Source organism: Phyllostomus discolor, chromosome 5 (assembly GCF_004126475.2).
Source record: "Phyllostomus discolor isolate MPI-MPIP mPhyDis1 chromosome 5, mPhyDis1.pri.v3, whole genome shotgun sequence".
Classification (NCBI taxonomy): domain Eukaryota; kingdom Metazoa; phylum Chordata; class Mammalia; order Chiroptera; family Phyllostomidae; genus Phyllostomus; species Phyllostomus discolor.
In genome coordinates, this window is record NC_040907.2 from 40,822,076 (window position 1) to 40,844,352 (window position 22,277).

The 22,277-nt window shown below is 42.3% G+C and overlaps 1 protein-coding gene across 8 annotated transcripts in view; it reads right to left on the bottom strand.

The window, feature by feature from the left end:
* Positions 1-22,277, bottom strand: part of DAB1 (DAB adaptor protein 1) — a 1,095,315-nt gene that overhangs the window by 267,545 nt on the left and 805,493 nt on the right. For all 8 annotated transcript variants that reach the window (XM_036026162.1, XM_028512523.1, XM_036026161.1 and 5 more), the window contains one exon: positions 106-308. In XM_036026162.1, the coding sequence (XP_035882055.1) occupies positions 106-172 (67 nt within the window). In that variant the 5' untranslated portion in view covers positions 173-308. The remainder of the gene's footprint in view (positions 1-105; positions 309-22,277) is intronic.

The following is a 22,277-nucleotide window of genomic DNA, read 5'->3' on the forward strand; positions in this document are numbered from 1 at the left end:
AAAAGTAAGCAACCACAAAGATAGATGATATATCATTGCACAGGCAAAAAATCATTGTCCTGTCAGACAAGCAGCCACAAAGAAAAAGAACACAGTCAGCCCTACCTTTCTTTCTGGAGTCTTTCTTGGCGCTGGTTTTCACAGCTACTTGAAGTTCTGTCTCAGTTGACATCCTACTAAATCCTTAGTCCACTGCACACAGATCCAGGGCCTCGGCCAGGCTCATGGAGGACTCCTCTCCAAGAGAACGACTCCTCCCTTCAGAAATGACGCCCCGAGCTGCACATTTCATTCACTCCTTCTGAGTGCTGCAAATCAAGGGAAGAGAATAATCACCCCTTTGAAGTTAAAATTAGGGGGGAAATAAACTTCCAAACAGACAAAACAAGAAAGTCTTGGTCTCCGTGTACGAACTGCTTGCATGAGTTCATTGGGCCCCTCACTGACAGGGTTCACAGCCAAGGGAAGGAGAGGCCTAGCTGCAAAACTGTTCCTCCAACTAGGAACTCAGAATAGATCTTCAGAACTCTGGGTTCTCGCAAAGGGCAAAACCCAAATCTTTGTTTTCCATGTTTCTTAATTTCAAACACCAGATGCCATCCAGAAAATATAGCCAAGGCACATTTCCTGGGCAGCCCCGTGCAGGCATTTCCAACAGTGGGGCACCCATCCATCAGCCAAGCTTGATCCGAGCCTGGGCAGCTAAAGCAGATCATGAAGAAGTGACCTGTGGTCTGCCCCTCACTGGCCAGCATCAGAGGGGACATGGAGGTGACATACAATTGGGCTCCAAGGGTAAGGTGACAAATGTGACTGAGAAACTTTCAGTAAGCCAATTTTTATGTTAGCTTTTCCCCAAGGTGTAAGAGCAGACAAGCATTTAATGTGGAGAGGAAGAGAGGAGGGGAGGGGAGGAGAGGGGACAGGAGGGGAGGGGAGGGGTGGGAAGGGGAGAGGAGGGGAAGTGAGAAGAAGGGAGGGGAGAGGAGGGGAGGGGAGAAGAAGGGAGGGGAGAGGAAGGGAGGGGAGAGGAAGGGTGGGGAGCAGAAGGGGGAGGGAGAGGAGAGGAGGGTAGAGGAAGGGAGAGGAAGGCAGAGGAGGGTAGAGGAAAGGAGGGGAGGGAAGAGGAGGGGAGGGAAAGGGAGAGGAGAGGAGAGGAAAAAGAAAAGAGGCAGGAAAACACACATTTCAATCATTTTTTCTTTAATATATATGCATCACACACTGCTGGGTACTATTAAGTTCAGACACTTTGCTGGGAAGAGATAATAATGATAATACAACCACTTCAATTACAGCTAGTATTTACTATGCACTTACTATGTATTATGCCCTCAGCTACTGCTTCACATACATTATCTCATTTGATTTCATTAAATTGAATGAATGTATTCCCTGTGTCAAGTCAACACTCTTTCCCAGGGACTACCTGACAGTTATATCTGAGAGTTTAGTTGAAAATAAGCATTTCATTAGTTCTCCAATTTTAAATAATATTAAGATAATATTATACTATAGCTTAAGCTGTCAAGGCTCTGATCAAGTTTGGCTGATCAGGCTACTAGAAATGGATCTTCAATCTGTGCAGCCAATTCTCAGCTCCTCGCATAGATCTAAGGACTGTTTAATCTGAAAAGGCTGTCCTTAAATGCCAGTTTCAGCTCAAAAAGGATAATGGCCCAAACCCCTTAATCATGATGACTTAACTAGATGTCTAATATAAAAGCCATGTAAAATTACACTAACACTTAAATCTGGGGAAATATCTACCTTCTCCAAAGATACCTGATTTGTTTGTTTTTTAACAAGCTGTTTTTTTTTAAGACACTAACCCTGAATGAAAGTTGCCCAGACTAGAGGATACATCTAAGGAAAATGAAAAATTATCTTCTCAGGATGGGGTCCATAAAACTATTCATGGGCAATGAGGACTTGTCGTGCCATCTATCTGCACCACGCCACTAGCCTAACCTCTCCCATCCCCAAAAAGAACATTCCATGAGAGACAACAGTCGTACATGGACATAATTAACTTTAATAGTAATACCATTTTGTCATAACAGCTATCTACTGAAGCCAGGCAACCATGCTGGCCATGACTGCCATGTCAAAGCCTGATCCCTGTGCTCCAAGAAGCTCAGTCCAGCAGAGATGGCAGTCATGTGAAGGACTGCAATACACAGGACCAGAAGGAAAACGGGCAAGTACTTAGCACTCTGGGGCACAAAGGACCAACTGTACACCTTTGCTTGGAAGAGTCAACAGAGCTTCACAGAGCAGAAGCCCTACCCTATGAGATCCTGAACGGAGATGCTTCTCCCCAGTGGATGAAGGAAAAGGACCAATGGATTCTCAATAAATGCATATAAAATGAATGAATAGTTGTTTCAGGCAAAAGGACCAGTATGTACCAGGAGGCTTGAAATCAACAACAAAGCTAATGAAAGGAATCATAAGTCCAGTAGGGAGGTGATATACTTTTCCATCTTTCCCAATTTTCTCCTGTGTTACCCCTCCGTAGAATGTCTCAAGTCTACATCGACATTCTATTGACACCCCCTCAAGCGTCAGTTCAAAGACTTACCTCAGGCAGAGAGATGTTCTCATCCCTCCGTTAAATGGAATCTCTCCCTATTTATGCTATGATCTTATGTTTGCCCAGCTTTATAGTTTGAGCCACCTACAAGCAATGTGATACTGAGGAAGTTATTCAACCATTCTTTGCCTCAGTTTCTCTATCTGTGTAACAGGGATAACGATATCAATTTCATAAAGCTGCTGTGCAAATTTAAGTGTGATCACATATGTAATATGCTTGAAAGAGTGCCTGGCACATTACCTGGCAAGACTTGGTAAATATTAGGCAGTAATAGTTTCCAATGTTAGTTGCTGAAGATCACGTGGCTGGTATATGCCCACAGTCCATATTCACCACTTTCCTTTTACAGAAGAGGAAACTAAGGTTAAATCTGCTTTCTAAGGACAAACTGCAGGAAATAACAGAATCTAAGTTAGTCCCATCATGCTGGCCTTGCACACAGTAGGTACCTAATCCAAAAATACAAAATAAACTGAAATATATGGATTTTACACAACTTCAGGAAAGGCAAACTCCAACACTGTTTTCCATATTCCTTATTTTGAAGTTCTAGATGCCATCAGAAAAATACAGCAGAGGCATGTTTCCTGAGCAGCCCCAAGGCGGCATTTGAACAGTGGGGCTGACCCATCCGTCAGCCAGGTCTGACCAGAGCCTTGAAAGTCACTGTATAAACTGGACTGGCTGTGGGCCCCTCCCTCCTCCTCAGCTTTGCAAGCCACAATACAGCACCTGTTCCTATTCCACGGGTATCTCCACCGTCACTTGTATGACAAAACGTGATTGTGTTCAAGTATTATATGCATTACTTGTGATTTTCTGAAGTACATCCCTGTATCATAATGAAAGGAAACCAGCACATTTTGAATAAAAACTTAAATAAGGAAGCTGCAGTACAAAGAACGTACCACGGCCAGGACCCTGGCATCCCCTTTTAATTTTCCAAAAGCCAGAGGTTGAGCAAATGCTGTGAAGTTCTGTGAAATTCGTTTCTTTGTAATTAAGGAGATTAAAGTCCTCTAGGGCCAGAAACCATGTGACAACTCAAATCATTTTTCCCCAGCAAAAGCTGTGAAACCCTATCAGTTAAGTTCAGGCTCGCCTAGAATTTTGAAATGCTTCAATAATGTTTCCTTGCCCCACACAATCTGCAGTAATTTAATATTCCTGAAGTGTGTCAGGTTTTTTATAATGAGCTCTTCAAATCTAAATGTGAATTATGTAACATTCCACTACAGACATTTCATCTAGTGAACTGCTTCTAAATGTAAAATCCATGTTCAGTGATTGGGGGTGGGGAAAACGCCAAACCACAAGCAGAGAAAACAGATAGGACTTTAAAAATAAAAGTACAAAGGTTTCAGCAGCTATAACAGAACCAGCGCACACTAGAACACAAACTTGGACGCTCTCTTCCCCAACCACCCCTCCCCTCATACGATTCTATAGTTAAAAAGCTAATATTTGTGAGGGCCCATGATTTGTCAAGTACTACACTATCAACTTCTCATATATTATTCAATCCTTCAACCACTTGAAAGTTAGATATTATCTTCATTTGACAAATGAGGAAAGTGAGGCACAAGCCAGTTTTGTAGCTTATCCATGGTCACATGACTCCTATGTAGCACAGGGCAGGGTGGAAGCCACTCTTGTTCCTGACTTCAGTCAAAACCCTCCCACATGTCTACCAGCTGGTGGACAAACAAACAAATGTGTGGTGTATCTGTACAATAGGGCACCACTCGGCCAAAGAGAAGAATGAAGCACTGACACAGGCCCCAACATGGAGGGACCTCAAGAATAGCCTGCAAAGTGAAAGACATTAGACACAAAAAATCACATGCTGTATGACTGCATTTACATGAAATATCCAAAACTGATAAATCCAGAGTGACAGAAAGCAGACCAGTGGTTGCCAGGTTCTGGGGGAAGTGGGAGAGGAGGGGTCACTGCTTACTGGTTACAGTACCTCCTTTGAGGGTAATGCAGATGGTTTGGAACTGGACAGAGGTGATGGTTGCACAACACCATGATAGTACAAAACACCACTGAAGGGTAAACATTGAAATGGTTAATGTTATGCTATGTGAATTTCACCTGAATTTAAAAAAATACCGAAAGACCCTTCCCACCAAGTCCTACACCCTGATTTAGTCAAGCCTCATGTGATATGCTAAGAATATTACAAATTCCAATCTAAATTTAGGGACAACCCAGCTGTAAAAACAGTTGAAAAGGAGGCAGTCTTCTCAAAACCATGACTCTGGGTTTGAGTGGCAGCTACTGCATAGCTTACAGGGTGCATGCCACTACCTCCATGTTTGGTGGTTTGGGACATTTTAACCAGGTTCATCCAACCTATCAAGCACCAAAAACAGACCATTTATCAACATGGCACAAAGGTTTGCAACAGTGCAGAAGGGGAGCCTCAGTTTTCTCACCAGTAACAAGGGATGATTTGGAACGTTGGTGAACGTTGGGTAATTCAGAAACCTACCTCGATCTACAGCATGCCACCTTTCATGTAAGAAAGGAAGAGACATAATTCTACTTATCTTTACAAAAAGAAACACAGGCCAAACAAACCAGAAGAGAGTGAAGCTGGTTTTGTACATGGGGAGATCCTGGGTGGTGAAGTGACTGAGTGACTAGGTAGAAGGTAGAAGGATACGGCCACTGCCCAGAGCATAGCTTTTTGTATAATGTCACATTTGGAAGCATATTAATGTTCTACATACCTAGGAAAAAGTACTTTTTGGACTATAAGACACACACCCCCCAGTTTGGGAGGAAAATGGGGGTGCGTCTTATAGTCCGAATGTAGCTTACCTGGCTCGGTGGGGGGCGGTAGTAGTGGAGCAGGGTCACAGGAGGCAGGAGCAGGGTCATCACTGCATTTACCTCCCAAATTCGGGGTGGGGGGGTAGTGTGTTTTATAGTCTGAAAAATACGGTAAGTTACTGTGGATTGGAAGTGGGGGGAAGGCTAAAACTAGAAGTGGACTGAAACAAACTAATCCAACTGTATTTCAAATGAACTTCCTAAACACAATCCCTGAAGGGATGAGTGAGAAAGAACTAATCCAAATAATTTATTAACACAGAATTTGACTATTTACATGCAGTTTGGGGGCAGGGTTTGGTCAGGGGGAGCTACAGACAAACCTCAAACTCTTAGATGACTTTTCTGAGTAGTATCATGGGCAAAGCAATTACTAAACTATTTTAGATGTATTACAGGATTGGGCAGAGGAGTAAACATTTTGACACTCTTGAGAGTTAAGGTTCTTGTTCTGGAAGAAGGGACATTAAAAAAAGAGGGAAGGCGGGAGAGAGCACTGTGGGGTGGACTACAAATTGGAGATTTCAGGGTGAACTTGTGGTTCATAGACATGCATGCATCTGTGTGTGTGTACGTATACATGTGTCCCCTAGCTCTGTCCACTGAATGGGTCTATGAACAAAAGATATCCCAGCAACAATGTGATGCCTAATACCTAGATTTTGGTATCTAATACCATTCCCCGGTAAAAGGAACAAGGGGGTTCTTGGAGAAACAGGTGATCCCACAGCTGGGGCAGGGCACCTGTAAGATGATCCTGAACTATCTTGTTATTCCTGAAAGTAAGGGCACGTTCTGAACAAACACAGCTGATGGGGAAAAGTCACAAGGATACAGAAGCCACCCTGGAGAGGCTCTCACTGTCTTAGCCTGGAACAGTTTAAACACCAGTGTAAGTTAAGGATGGTATTAAATAATAAACTACCAAAAAAACAGCAATCCATGAATCCACACTGATGACAGATAAACAAATGGGGTACAAGGGGGGCTGTCTTAGAGTATAACAGGTAACCCCAGTAAATACAAAGGGAGGGCTGGGATATTAAATTAACATTTTGCAGCCATCAAAATAAAGTTTAACCTGGCAAGAATCACCAATAAATGCTAAAGTCGGGGCAAATTTTGATGAGAAGCAAGACATTTACATGTCTAAGTGTCTTCTCACTGTTTATAGCTGCAAGGGAAAAATTTGTGATATACAGTAGGGAAAGTAAATGACACCTCAATTAGCTTATCAAAACTAGCATTAACAAAGAAGGGCAGATGAGTATCATGTGATACCCTGAGAAGAACATATCTCTATCATGTAGTATTCTGGCCAGGAATCTATTCAGATTATACTTTTAACAATGAGGAGAAAGGACTGTATTCTTGAAAAATGTAGTAATAAAAGACAAAGATAGGCTGTAGAAATATTTTAGATTAAAAGAAACTAAACAGATACAACAACTAAATACAATACTTATACAGGATCTTGTACTGAAGAGGAAAAAATGCTACAAAGGTAATAATTGGGCTAATTAATAAATTTGAATATGGATAGATAAATTAGATTAAAATATTGTATCAATGTTAAATTTATTTAATCTGATACCTTTCCTGTGTCTATGTAAGAAAATGTACATTTTCTTGGGGAACAGTCACCAAGCATTTAGGAATAAAGGGCTAAGAGATATGTGCCTTACTTTCAAATGATTCAGGGAAAAACATATACATATGTACATGTCCATGTGTGCATATGTGTGTATACATGCATATACACAAAGAGCAAGAGAATACATAGATGATGGGGCAATAAGTGAATCTAAATAGAGAGAATAGGGTATTTTTGTATGTTCTTATGTTTTTTCCCTGTAATTTTAAGATTTGCAAATTTTAAAAAATTAAAAGGAAGGAAAAGGCTTGGTCAGCCTCTAGTACACAGAGATGTGTAACAAAGCTAGTTCTGGCCTCTTTTCTTTTAAGTTCAGTCCCATTCCAACTCCCTAGACAGCATGCTTCCTAATTCCCAAAGCTAGCTGAGTTTAAAATTATGCTTGTCAGTTTTCATTACAGATTCTAACTTTACCCCATATCTGCCTGGACTTTTTTCCTGAGCTCTGGTCTTCCTCTCCACACTATGCCTCCATGCCAGGAATTTGCCTACTAAGACTGTCAGCTACTTGCCCCACAGATCACAGTGACCTCCTTTAATTACTTAGTGGAAGTCAGCCTTTCCTGGATCATCTCCCTCTCCATCCCTAAGACTATGGCTTTAACCTGGCAAACATTTTTTTTAATTTTTTTTTTTTTTGGACAGAGAGAGGAGGCAAGAAACATCGATTTGTTGTTCCACTTATTTATGCATTCATTGGTTGCTTCTTGCATGTGGCGCCCTGATCAAAAACCCACACCCTGGCATATTGGGAAGACATGCTAACCAACAGAGCTACCCGCCAAGGCTTTTTCTTTTTCTTTCTTTCTTTTTCCTTCCTCCCTTCCTTCCTTCCTTCCTTCCTTCCCTTCCTTCCTTCCTTCCTTCCTTCCTTCCTCCTTCCTTCCTCCCTCCCTCCCTTCCTTCCTTCCTCCCTTCCTTCTTCCTTCCTTCCTTCTTTTCTCTTTTTCCTTTCTTTTTTTTCTTTCTTCTTTTCTTTCTTTCTTTCTTTCTTTCTTTCTTTCTTTCTTTCTTTCTTTCTTTCTTTCTCTCCTTTTATCTTTTCTTTTCTTTATTTTTAATATGTCAAGGGCTACTGATCTGATCTAGCCCATTTGGAAAAAGCCTAAAATTCACTCATTCTGCATTATTTGTTCTTTCAGAGACAAGAAAATAGGAAGAGTATGGTTTTGCTAGAACCCAACAGCAACATTTATTGAAAGCTGCTCAGGGTGTTAAAGCACAAATGCTGTAGGAACTTTTGCAGAATAACACTCAAAAATACTACACCTATCTCTACTGTAAGTACCACCACCCTCATAGTGAACACAGAGCCTTCACTAACTTTGCTCAAACCCTTCAAGAAAAATAATACATTGATAGAACATATTCCTGGCTTTAAAACTCTGAAGCCCACAGAGATGATGGATTAACAACCTTACTACAGACCCAGTCAGCACTGTTTTGCCATAACTGTGAGTGTCAAGAAAGGGGAGAAAAATCAGATTCAGAAGACCTCTCTTGGCCAGAGAGCTCATCTTCATTATATTGTTTGTTGGTGATGTTTACTTGACATTAGGAAAAAAGAAAAGGAATTTCAGGCAGTTTACAGATAGCTTCATAGAAAGACATTTTCAATAACAGGATAAAGTTAATAAATGAGTCAAACTTAAGTGAAGGGGAACAGAAAGATTGAAAATGAAGGTGAGCACAGAAACAAGGACAGAGCATCCAAAAAAAACCTGTATGGTGGCTAAGATAGGCTACAAATCCATCTCTGAGATACCTTGAGGCCAGAGCAAAGAAGGAAATATGACTGGCTGCAGCTTTCACAAAGTCTGTGCTCAAAGTTTTTTTTCTTTGAACCAGAAATGGAAACAAAAAGTATCTACAGGCTTTCATAAAGTCAACACCCTGTGTTATCATGGGCATTAAAATCACATGGTTTTCTATAGAAAACCCAACAGAATTTTCAGTGTCCTTTCACTTATGTTGAGAGCATAATTTAGTACTAATGCTTTTAAGTGGGGTCAAAAATGCCACTCAAGTCATTTTAAATTCTCTATGAATAATGCATACTTTCTTTTAAGAACTAAATTGAAAAATAAATAAGTGGGATATAGGTATCTGATAGTCTGGCTTTTCTAGGGGAAGCTCTAGAATTTTTTTAAAAATTAAGCACTTTATCAGTTTACTCATCTGAAAAATGGGATAATGCTGGATATAACTCATGGAATTAAAAGAATAGGAATAAGGGAAAGATATGTGAAAGTACTTTTGGGAAAACAAAATGCTATGTTCCCAAAGGCAGGCGCTGTATTACTCAGGCATCAGTCAGCCTTCAGCAAGGTGATAACAGGAGGATCAAAATGTGGCTTTTGAAAAATCAAACTCAAGGCTAACAAAAGCCAGAACCAAGTTTCAGCAATTTTAAAGGAATTTATGTGACAGCGACATGGTATACTTACGAACATTTCATTAATGGATCACACAGTTTCATAAAGTATTTATTGCACCATGAAAATTCATTACATAAACTCTTAAGAGTATCAGAAAAAAGAAAAAGTATATAAACCTAAAATAATTCCATTAGTGTTTTTACTATTTGGGGCCCTACTATTACCCAATCTTCTAAAACCCTCACCTCTGATTTTACAGAAATGTAGGTGGCAGAACCTAAAGCAGGAAGCTGTCACCTTCCTGCAGGGGCTTAAAGCAGGGGCTGGGTCAGAATCCTGCCTGACTCCACCACTGACTCCCTATGTAATATGAGGGCACTTAAGCTACATAACCATTCTCAGCCTCAATTTCTTCATTTGTAAAATAGGGATCCTGTAGGCCCTATAGTCTTCCAACAATGGAATATGCAGCTCAGGGAATACTTGAGAAAACCCACTGGGGTGGAGAAATCAAACACTGCTATGTGTACTTATAATTATTCTTACCTAAATAAAACAGGAAATAGCTTATTAGTTTAATATGCAGACTAACAGTAGCACATGCATGTACATTTCTATATAAAAGTTCATATGTTGCTGCATAACACACACTTCAAAAATTATTCCTATGGGCGGGGGGGGGGGGTGACTACTGGCAAGTGACAACGGGCCACCAGGGTGATTTAACGGCAGCGACAGAGAGAGTTCAGGTTCCTTCAAGATGTCAGCCCAGGATGCATCTGGGGCTGGAGGCCAGAGATATGGGGCCTGGGGAGGCCAACTGGGGCACGGCTGCAGTAACAGTACTAACTACGCTTAAAACCTTATAAAAACTAAAATAAAACCTTATGTTCTTCAATGTTCCTTTCCAAAGATGTCCCATATAAATGAATCTTCAGGAAAAAAAAGTAAAAAGACAAACATTCTCAACTCCTCCAGCATAGAACAAATAAATCTCAGGTTCTATATATCAAATAATTCAACATTCATTTCCTGTGCACCTACTCAATGCACAGCAGAGCCTGTGCTGCAAGCTGGAGGTACAGAGGGAGATGAATCAAGGGCTCAAGGCTGCTACACCCTCCCAGGGGTTGACACTAATCTCAGGTGGCCTTCAGCCCTGTTCTCAACACAGTAGTGGGGGGCATCTCCCTCATGGGCTTTTCAGTTAGCCGGCCATTTCTCGTTTTAACCCCACTAGCCATTATATTTGCACTTCACAATGGAATGCCCCCTACAGGCACACCTGTTCCCCTCCACAATGTCCTCCAGCAACAGGGAACTACTATTATGCCCCAGGGTCTTGCAGGAAACAAAGGCAAGTATTTAATGAGGCCCTCCCTGTGAAGGGGATTTTAAATAAACAAATGCCTCATTTGGCAGCTTCATCTGCTGATTTTTCCTAAAACATACATTGCCATTATTTACTTTCCATAATTTGCATTTCATTATCTTCAAAGGTGATGATGGGAAAAAGAACACAGGCCAGCATCTGCATGTGGCAAGACTGGAGAAGATGCAACAGATGTCCCCAAGCTGCCTGGCTTCAAGGGTGGCCCTGAGCAGGGGCTTATCCTGAAGGTGTCCCCATTCCAGGGACAGTCTGGGCTGCAATGTCCATTGGTCCCCAGCAACATCGCTTCCCACTGGCCCCCAGCTTGAGGTCTCCACCAAGAGATGCCACCTTCTCTCTGCCCAGAGAGGCCTGAGGTGGGTAGCATGCTTTCTCTCATTACTGACATCCTATTTGAATTCTTTTCTCTCTTCTCAAACATCTAATTTTTACCACCTTCCTTTGTGGGGAAAAATTCCCATCATTTTCCTTTGCTTTGCTAATGATCTGCTAGTCCAATCTCAATTACTATAAAATGGGATACACGGATGGCTCAAGTTTTCTCCACAAAAGGATTTGTATTTGACGAGAAGCAACCCAATTTCCACAATTATCTCACAAAAAGCACACACAACAGCGACAACCATGGGGCGGTGTTTTCCTAAAGTCATAAAAGGGGATGTGCGCTCTGACAAAGGGACTCTTTTTTGTTTGTTTCCTGATTTGTGAATGCATTTATTTCAACCTTTTCACGGAAACATAGAAATTCAATCACACTGGGCAAATCCTGCACAAATCACCAACATGAAGAACTGTTTCCTCCTCGTGAAACACCCTCCTCATTGTTACCCCAGCAAACTCCTTTGAATCTCTAGTCAAGGTACCCTCCATGAGGAAGGCTTCCCTGGCCACACGCACCCTCCCCCTTGCACACCAGCCTCACATGCACCCTTCTCCTTGCACACAAACCTCTAGTGAGCCATAAGGTAGCACAGTATAGAGGCTCCCAAACTTCTCAAACTGCACCTGAGCAGCTGGAAAAAATAGTGATACTTGTTTCCCATCATGGGATTCTCATTTAACTGGTGCAACCTGGGCACTGGGATGCTTAACAACTCCCCCGGGTGATCTGAGTGTGCAGCAAAATTTGAGAAACAAGCACATGGGCTAAGAGAATTCACATGCACCTTCAGGGCCAGCATGACCCCACTCCATAGTCCTATAGGGTTGGGCTCATTATTAAACTCCCCCAAGCCAAATGCATTCATTGCAAAATGTGATGACCCTGAGAATACAGGACAAATGCCGCATGCAGTAAACGATGTATAGTCAATATAAAGTGTTTATTATCACATAGTGGTCAGTGCTGGTGGTAGGCAGGAAAATGGCCCTCCAAAGATGTCCATGCCCTAATCATCAGAATGATTTAGACGATGAGCATTTGGACTTTTGAACTGATGTTGTTTCGATGAGATCTGAGGTTTTGAACCGATGAGATCATTGCAAGACCTTGAATATATTTTGCATTTGTGAATTTTGCTGGATGTGAATCTCAGAGGCCAGTGAGTAGACTGTACTAGACAAAATAATGGCTCTCACTGATGTCCACTCCCTAACACAAGTCCCAGCTGACCACACCAGGGGCCGATTCCTTACCCACGGACAATTCGCTGGCTGACCAGCAGCCACATCTTGGCCTGAAAGGAAGAGTTAGATTCAAAGTAGCTGCAAGAGAAAACATGCATGTTTTCTCTCTCAAGAACCTGAACTCATTAATACTGATTCTGTCCAGTGGTAATGGGACCAGAAATGCAAAGGCACACTGGGAGAAGGGGTGAGGTGGTCAGGGGATGATGAAGCAGAAGCTATGAGTTAGCAGAGGTAAAGCCCAGGCAGAGATAAAGTATATGACTAGGAGCGAGGAAGAGGTCATTTTCAGCAGAAGCAGAAACTGAGGCTACACAATGGCAGGGAGTGAATGAAGTCTTGTGCCATGAAGCAGGATAACCTCATCCCTGGGAGATACTCAGGATCCTTCCCATTACGATATCACACCGCAGTCACTGTGAGGCCAGGGTGTAGGGCTATTTCTGAGACTCCAGAGAAACTCCTCCCTGCCTCCCTGCCTTACTGAGGAACACGCCTAACAATGCCACACCCCTCCTTACTCCAAGTGGGCGGGGGCTGTGACACCTGGTCTGAGGCTCTCCTCAGGTATATTTAACCTTTACCTCTCATCCGAACCCTTAAATTTATCACTATGTATATACTGTGGCTGGCAAAGACAAAAAAAAAACAAAAACAAACATGAACATCACACTTGCAGACTTGCCTTGGGTTGTACAATCAAGGCTCCACCAAGTTCCAAATATGTGACTTTTGGCAAGTCCCTTGAACACTTCGAGTGGAAAAATGAAACTTTACCCCTAATGGTTAATGACTACAATAAAAAATATGTACCAGTTGTCTGGTTCTACAGGAGGTACACACACACTACATACTGTTTGCCTTCCCTCTATTTCATTTGTATATAATTCTTTGGGAGGGAAAAAGAGAAGTTTCTGAAATTTATTTCCTACACCACACACCTATTAGTTTTTCAATACATACCTGCCAGAATGAATCAGGAAATAATTACCCAAAACTATTTCTACTGCAGTATGAAATCTACGTTAATTTAACCTGACCTTCAGGCTCCACTCCAGCATGCCTCCCCAAACTCACAGCTGAGTTCCTCTGCCTCACAGGAAATGTGTGCTACAGCCACACTGGGCTGGTCACAGCCACCACAGCACACCGGAGGCATCCAGTGCCATGCCTCCTCACCTACTCAAACTCCACCCATCCTTTGAGCTCCCATAAGGAAACACATGACAAACTCAAAACTGGAGTATTCCAGGAAAGTTAATAAAGGGATTATTTACACAAGGGTGAGCTGTGTTGATAGGAAACCCCAAAGGGCACTGCAGTATCCCAGGGCCAGAATAGCAGAACTGTTACTTCTCCTATAAATGAAGGGGTGAGAGAAGGGAAAGGCAACCAGAACCAGGAGGGAACCCTGTAGAGAAAGTTGCCTTGAAAGGGGTTGCAACCCCAGTGGTGGCTCAGTTAGTTGGAACATTATCCGTACAGCAAAAGGTTGTGGGTTTGATGCCCAGTCAGGGCAGGTTTGAGCCCTGGCCAGGGTGCATATAGGAGGCAACCGATCAGTGCATATGGGAGGCTCTCTGACATGGATGTTTCTTTCCCCTGCCCCTCCCATCTCTCTTTCTAAAATCAATAAAAAACTGTATCCTTGTGTGAGGACTTAAAAAAAAAAGGAGCAGTGACCTTCAATTTAGGATACCAAGCCCAAGGCAACCCAGCCAAGAGAAAGCCCAAAAGTAGCTCAAAACACAGAGACTTCACTCCTCCTCCCTGCCCTTCAGCCTCCTGCTGGAACAGGGTATCGGTTAATCCTGAGAAGAAGCCTAGAGTCAGGAAGCCCACAGATACAGTCCACACAGGTGAGTCCTATAGACGGTGAAAGGAGCGTGAAGAAGAGTTGACGGTACATCTAGAAGGGAAAGCAAAAGACAGGCCCCTCAAGTCCAAGGGAAGATCCTCCTCCACGAAAAATATTCCATCATAGCCCCTATTCTTCAAAATCCCTAAAGGACTTCATGAAGCGATAGCTCCTTGACAGAGCATAAAACAGGAGATGAGGAAAGGAAAGTATAATTACAATTGTGAGAGTGTACTGTATGTGTTCTGTGCTAAGCACTGTGCATTCCTCTGCTCGTTAATCTTTACAAGCTGGGAAGGTAAGTATTATCTCCGTTTTGTAGTAGTGGAAACTGAGGCAGAGAATTGATGAAATATCAAGCCCAGGTTCCATTATTTCTGGGCTAGACCCAGACCTAGAACCCAAGGGCCTCTGACTCCAAATGTCAGTGCTTCCAATAAAACTGCCCTGCCTTGTATAAATTGTCATCTTTTAAAAATTTGCCTAATCTTGTCCCTTGATGAACATGAAGACCACCCGAGGGCACAGATGGTCTTCTAGTCCTCTTGCATCTCCTTTTACCCCTGTGCTAACGAGATGCAGGAAAGTCCCACATAGAGCTGAATAAATAAAATCACAAAATCTTTGAAATCCCACAATCCTATCTTTCCTCAGTTTAAAAATAATCTGTTGTGCCAAATATTCAGAAACTTCTCTTCCCTCTTTAAACAAACCCTTTTTTTCCTCTTTTTTTAACACACATCTCATATGGGGATTCACAACTCATCACTCCCACAAGAAATACCCCCAGGCTCCTTGTCAATTTAGGCAAGCACTTGGTAAATTTGGAAAACAATTTAGATTAATTTCTGTCTGCCAAGTACTAGGATCCTCAGTAGCATTCTTATATACAAAGTTTTAAAAGGAGTATTAGGTTTGTTTCCTTAGGTCTATCCAATGGCATTTTTTTAAAAATGGACTCTGGTTTAAGTCTTTATTACAAATAATAAACACAACAAGATGATCAATGACACAACCAGGGCAGCTCTGCATTTGCCTTTCTGACATTCCATCATTAACTCCCACTGCCTCCCCTGCAGGGTAGCAAGGGAGAGTTGTGTGAGCTCCAGGCGGAGGTTAAGGCCTGAGGGCCATTGGGCTCACTTCTTCCATTCCACACTTACCTCCCATTTTCAGGTCACGGGAAGACAACAAGCCTTGTCAGAGCACAGCACCAGGGAATGGAAAGGATCTCCAGCTTTTCTGGTAAGGTGCCCTCAGGTCTTGCCTTCCCTTAATGCACACATGTGACATTTCCTTCCTAAGGACTATGAAGGTTTGCCAAGTACTTTCCTGTTTGTGCTATCATTTCATCTTCAAGAAAACTCAGTAAGGTAGGTATTGCCATCCTTGTTTTACCACGGCTGGATATGGAGACGAGATACTTATAGCCATAGGTTTCCCAGCTAGAAGTATTAAAAATAAGACTGCAGTCCAAGTCTTCTGGATTCCAAGGTCTTTTTTTTTGTACCTTACATGTAACTGACTCCTGGGTCTTTATCATGCTTCCTTTCTTTCTTCTTTGCAATTTTTTTAACTTTATTTTTTTCTATCACCATTTATCCCCCCATACCCTCTTCCACCTCCACACACCTCCTCACCACCAGCAATCACCACACTGTTGTGTGTCCATGAGTTCTTTCTCTTTTTTCCTCATTGAGCAATATTTGCTCAGTCCCTCCACTCCCCCAGTTTCCCCCAACCCCCATCATGCTTTCTTATAGATTATCAGCTCTAAGGTTAAAATCCATACTTCGGAGATGGGGATGGGATGATAGTAAGAGGACAGAATCTGTTGCCAATAGGTTAACTGGCCACTACGGCCCCTACCCCACCCCCACACACTCCCAAGCCTGTAAGGCCACACCTCCTCCCCTGTCCACTGAAGCTCCAGACTTTTGCACAGCCACCTGGGCCAAGGCCTGTGGGGCCACTGACCCCAATAATGATGCCTTTTCTCTCTCTGGAGGGAATTTCAGCCTTGGTCATTCAAATTTACAATCTAAATTAGAAGTATTCTACAGGGATAAAAGATCAAGATAAAGATAACAGAATTAATACTAAATGGCTTCCAAGAGCCAAGTTGGTAAATGAATTAATCCATATTTTTAATTGGGTTTATCTCTAAAAAATGTGCCAGTCTTGATTAGGTCTCCATTAATTGGCAGTTTTCAGAAAGCTGCCAGCTAGTCCTGCAAAAAGTCATTCGCTTTGACATTAGTGATTCTCTTAGGTATACGCAGCTAATGCCCATCCGAGGAGGAAGGGATATATGATCAGAAGAAGCATGAAAAGATCTCTTTCCTCAGGAATTCCAGGGGGAAACACCTAAGAAAAATCACAGAGTTTAAAAAATGGGATATCAAATACTCCTTTGAAAAATTTCATGAAAGCTATGAATCTCTTCCCCAAGCTCAAGTCAAAACTTAAGATGTCAGGCAGGGATTTAACAAAAAAAAAATCAAAAGTAAAAGGTAAAATGAATATATTTTTAAAGCACAGTTTAAAAACTGTCAATATGGCACTCAATGACATTTCCTCTCTCAATGTTTTCATCCCACCATTCTGTTGCCACGAATCACAGTAAAATAAGAAGATGTTTCCTAAATAATATTAGGATTCTATAGCTAAGAGGTACTCTCACATCTGTGTGCCAAATAAAATTCTCTTGATACCTTTTGGAAAACGCAAAATAGGAATTTTTGGTCTTCATTTTAAAGATTGAGATACTGGGGCTCTGAAAAGGAAGGTGATGACCCAGAGCTCCAACACCAGTAAGTAGCAGCATCTAAGTGAAGTTCAAAGGCTTTCGGCTTCCAGCCCAGAGTTTTAAAGCTACAAAGAACCTTGGAGGCCATCTAGACCAATCGCTTGGAGTCTTCATTTTGCAGAGAAAGAGATGTGTCTCAGAGAGATTGAGTGGTTTGCCCCAAGTCACCCAATTAGTAAATCACACAGAACAATTAGCCAGGTCAGCTGATTCCTAGTCAATTTCTGACACCACTATGGGACAGTCTGTGCTCCATTCATAACACCAGTCATAGAAAGCACTTCCATATGATTTCATATTATTAGACAATTTCTAACATCATTCACTTTTATAGGATTCTTGCCCCCCAAACAAGTTATTTTGGAAACATTTCAAAAATCATAAAAGAGATATTTAAAAGAATTACAGGACAATAAGACTTTGGCCCATACTGTAGAAGGAACCCTCTGTTCAGAACATCATTTACCAAGACTCAGCTTTACAGAGTGACATTCTACAAAGCACTTCCCTAGAACTTCAGGCACAGGCCAGACAGAGCTCAGAGAGCCGTCTCCTCCCCTGGGACCTACCTCAGCATGCTGAACACAGACAATGTCCAATGACCTGAGCAAACTAAGTTCTAATAAAGAGTTCAAATCAGAGACTTAAAAAATTAAGTGTTACATTACCTCTGTGATGCAACATGTTGCAAAGCATAGCTCCGGAAGAGACAACCGCCATGGCCCTTGTGGGAGCTGAGCGTCACGCCATAAAGAAGGAAGGACAAAGTGCACTGCCGGGACCACAATTAGGGAGTTTCAGTGATTACCAAAGGAGGAGCCTGGCGAGGTGCAATTGCATAGGGAGAAGCAGTCAAGTCTTCTGCAATGAACTCACCATCAGGGCAAGGGGCATTCAAATACAGAGTCCCTCCACTCTAAACACGTTTCTCTGCTCATTCGATCAGCGCACAGTTTAACCTTCTGATTACAGGCTGTTTGTCATGCATGGTTCAGTTCTGGAGATGTAGCTTATGTCCTAGTGGAGGGAGGCAGACAATCACAAATGGGTAAGTCAAGCACACAGTATGTCACATGTTGGGAAGTGAGATAAAGGATAATAAGGATGAGAGGGGATTAAGAAGTGCTGGAAAGGGGTATGTTCTTTAAATGATCAGTCAGGGAAGGACTCACTGGGGTGACATTGGAGGAAAGCTTTTAAAGAGGTCAAGGTGGCCCTGGCTGGCTGGCTCAGTTAGTTAGAGTGTCATCCCATACACCAAAAGGTTGTGGGTTCAATTCCTGGTCAGGGCATCCACCTAGGATGCAGGTTCGATCCCTGGTTGGGGCACATACTGGAGGCATCTGATCAATGTTTCTCTCTGACATTTATGTTTCCCTCTCTTAAATCAGTAAATATATTTTTGAGTGAGGGTTACAAAACAGGAATATGCATGCCCACATGCATATTCACAGTGGATGCCATGCAGATAGATGTCTGAGGGAAGAGCATTCAGGCAGAGGCAACAGCAATCCCCAAATTGCTTAGACAGAAATAAATATTTCCAAAGAGCAGTGCAGATGCTGGTGTGTACAGGAGACAGGGGGAAAGAAGTGAAGGGGGAGTCCCTGAGATGGAAGCCAGAGCAAGGCCCTCGGAGCAGAGAGAGCACCAGGGTCTTCACTCCTGAGGTGACTACAGTGAGTAGTTCTGTCCAGAAGACTCGATGGTTCAAAGCTGGCTTCACCATTCACTAGCCAGGCGGCCCCAGGAAAGGAAAACTTTTGTGAGGGTCTGTTTCCCCATTTGTAAAACAAGAACAATCATCATCTCACCTTGTCTGTCCTGCTCCCTAATCATTCTTTAAAATGACTTCAAAATGCTAGACTCTTCCTACGTGTTATCTCTCTTCCTCCACAGAACAACCACATGGGTTGAACATTTTCTTCTCGGTGTCACAGATAAACTGAGATGCACAGAGTTAAGGTTTTGCCCATGAAAGTACAGGCAGTGTCAGAACCAGGACTTGAACACAGGGTTTTGTGACTTCAAAACCTGCAGCACTGATTTGCTTGTGATGGCGCCAGGGAAAAAAGGCTGGAAAGTTATGTGCAGCATAAAAGGGGCAACGTGCCCTGGTGATGGCTGCAGCTGTCCTACTGACACTGTTACTAAGTGCTTTCTCCCTTCATGAGAGCTGGGTAGTCCCAGGTGTGGACATCCCAACCGGAGGATCCTAAGATTAAATTTATCTGGATTCTCTTGTTAAGCCTGGGTTCCAGAAGTCTGAGGGAGCTGGGAAACTGAGGTAGCCTTCTGGGTCATAAAGTCCCCCACGGAAAAAAGAAGCAAAAAAGAGAGACATTGAACTCTCTGCAGCTCTCTCAGAGTGACGGGGGTTAGTTAGTTATTCCTCAGCTCATCTGAAGGAGAGGAAGGGAAATCCATGACGCTGCTCCAGGAGGCATTTATGGCCCTGGACATTGCCCCCAATAAATCAAGATTCAGTTTGATTACCAGGAGAAGTTAACAAGTTAACATTTTCTGGTTGCTTTTGTCCCTGGAATGCCCTGAACACAATCCATATCCAGGCAAATGGCACCAGTGGACACCTCCACTCAAGCCTACGGAACTTGATGGTGACTATGTTAGTGAGCTGTCTGTCTTTATGTGCACATCTATCTTCTCAACTGACTGAAAAATGGCAACAAATAGTGTGATGATGACGACAATGATTAAAATAACAGAAACCATAAGGTGAAGTCTAAGCTTCATTTCTGACTTTAAACTTTACTGTTTCTCAACCTCTCTGAGTCTAAATTCCTCATGTCTGAAATGGGAATACTGATACTTATCTTGCAATATTATTACTGGGGAAAAAATGTATGTAAAGTCCTTGGTCCATTGTAGCTCCTCAGTAACCAAGAGCTGTTATTCAATAAAATAAAAATGAACAAGATTTACATGGCACTTTCCCTCCCATCCATGATCTCATTTGATCCCTACAACAAATCCCCAGACCTTAATTCAGGGTCTTTCACATAGTAGTCACTCAAAAGATAGAATCCAGAGCTAGGATGGAGTTTACAAATAGGAATCTTAGTATCTCATTTTACCAATGGGGAAACTGAGGCTCAAAAGAAGACATATTACATACTTTTATCTAAGCAAGTTACCTTCTATTACCTTCTATAATAATTCAGAAACTTCTTGATGACAAAGCCAGCCAAAGACAGTATGGCATCACAAGCTAAATGCCATGGGGAACATTACCAGCACATGGACCAATGTACCCAGGATCCAATTTAGTCATTGTGATATCCTGAATCCTCTGAACATTAGCTCATTTTACACAGGAGAGTGGAGGAAAGCACCTTGTGCCTTGAATGGAAAATGGAACCTATTTACACTGGACTCTTGCTCAGGAAAATGAAGGCCAGACTTTCCAAAGGTTCTAATTTACAGAGTGGCTGGTGGGCAGAGTATAGTGGGCTGTGTTCAACTCCAAGACTGCTGCTTTGTCCACTTGCTCATTACCCAAGGGTTCCCGAAGGCCAGGTCCACATTCAGTCTAATTGGAGAGGGGTGTTTCTGCAGGACTGAATAGCCCACTTTCACAAGGCAGGCCCAACAGAGTCTGACTCTCCAAGGTGCTCAGTCTCCTCAGGGCCCTAGGAGGGCCTGTGTGGTCGCTCAGAAATCCTGGGAGGAGGGCCTTTCTGTGCCTTTCCATCTCATTTTCCTGGAGCAGATGGGGTGCTAAAATTATGAATGCAGTGCCCCAGTTTTCAGGCACCTACTGTTTCTGTGGAAAGAATGCTTAGGCTAAAAGAGAGCGTGGGGTAAAGGCAATTGAGAAGGAGGCAGCAAGGAATGGGAGGGAAAGAACACAGGCTGGTGCCTGTCTGTGTTGCCTCCCTGCATGGCTGTGAGCAAGCTGCAAGCTCTATGAGCCCTCTCGCAGTCCACGCACTGTGGCTCCCAGAGGTGCCACATGCTTCTTCCTCCCTAAAAAAAAGGTTTAAAAATCACATTCTATGACTATGTTGGCACAAAGACAAACATAATCTTTGGCCCTAAAAGTTCACCTTCTTCTGATTTTAAAAGAAATTAAAACATTGTATTTTTTGCGGGGTCCAAGGCACTGTTGCTGCTGCACTCGCTAATGGCTAAGTTGGCCACAGTTTTCTTAACTGAAAAATGGAATTAATAGCACCTCTGAGTATATTCTGAGCATTAGTGATTTAATTTCTAATTCACCTAGCACCATGACTGATATCCAGCAGATGGATACTCGGTGACTCTTAATATTATGTTATTGTTATTACTCAGAAAATGTAATTTAGCCATTCCTCAAAGAAAACAAGATTGTGAGCCTTTGGGAAGAGGAGGCATGAGTTTGTCTTCTATGTAATTTATTCATTTATCAACTCTTTGAAATCTCCCAATAGCTGTGAGAACATGGCCATTGCTCAACAAATGCACATACTGAATAATGACAATGAGCTTAAAAGGAGATATCTCCTACTGAAGAGAAACTTCATCAAAAGTATTTGCTATTCTTATTTGCTATTAATTTTTTTAAAATATAAAAACATCAGGGCACTTTTTAAAAAACCAATGGCCTGGGCTCTGTAACTTGCAACTTAAGCTGGGGTGTGGAGTTCTGGGAAGACCCCCTAACCTGAAGTCTCACATGTGAGTTGATTTGACTCCCATCAGAGCCTTGGCAGGCCTTTTGCACTGCAAGCCCTAATTCCCTTTTCCATAGCATGGGACACCAGCCCTGCCTAAGTCAGAGATGCTGTGAGGCTCATAGGATTTAAGGAAAGTTCGCTCAGCAATTTACCAGGGTTTCCCTTAGAACTCTCTATTCCTTAAGGATGTTCTTTTAAATTTAATTGACAAAGGAAGGAAGGAAAGAAGGTAGGAATAAAGGAAAGAAAGGAGGGAAGGAGGAAAGAAGGAAGGAGACACGGTTAAATAGTTGCAAAAATACTTCAAAATATAATGGCCCTGATGCCTTGAAAAATCATAATAAATATTAGCATATTAAAAACTTTGAAAGATGCTCTGTTTTAAAAAATCTGCTTTTCCTTTATGACCAGAAATTCCATAATTTGTTTAAGTAAATTTT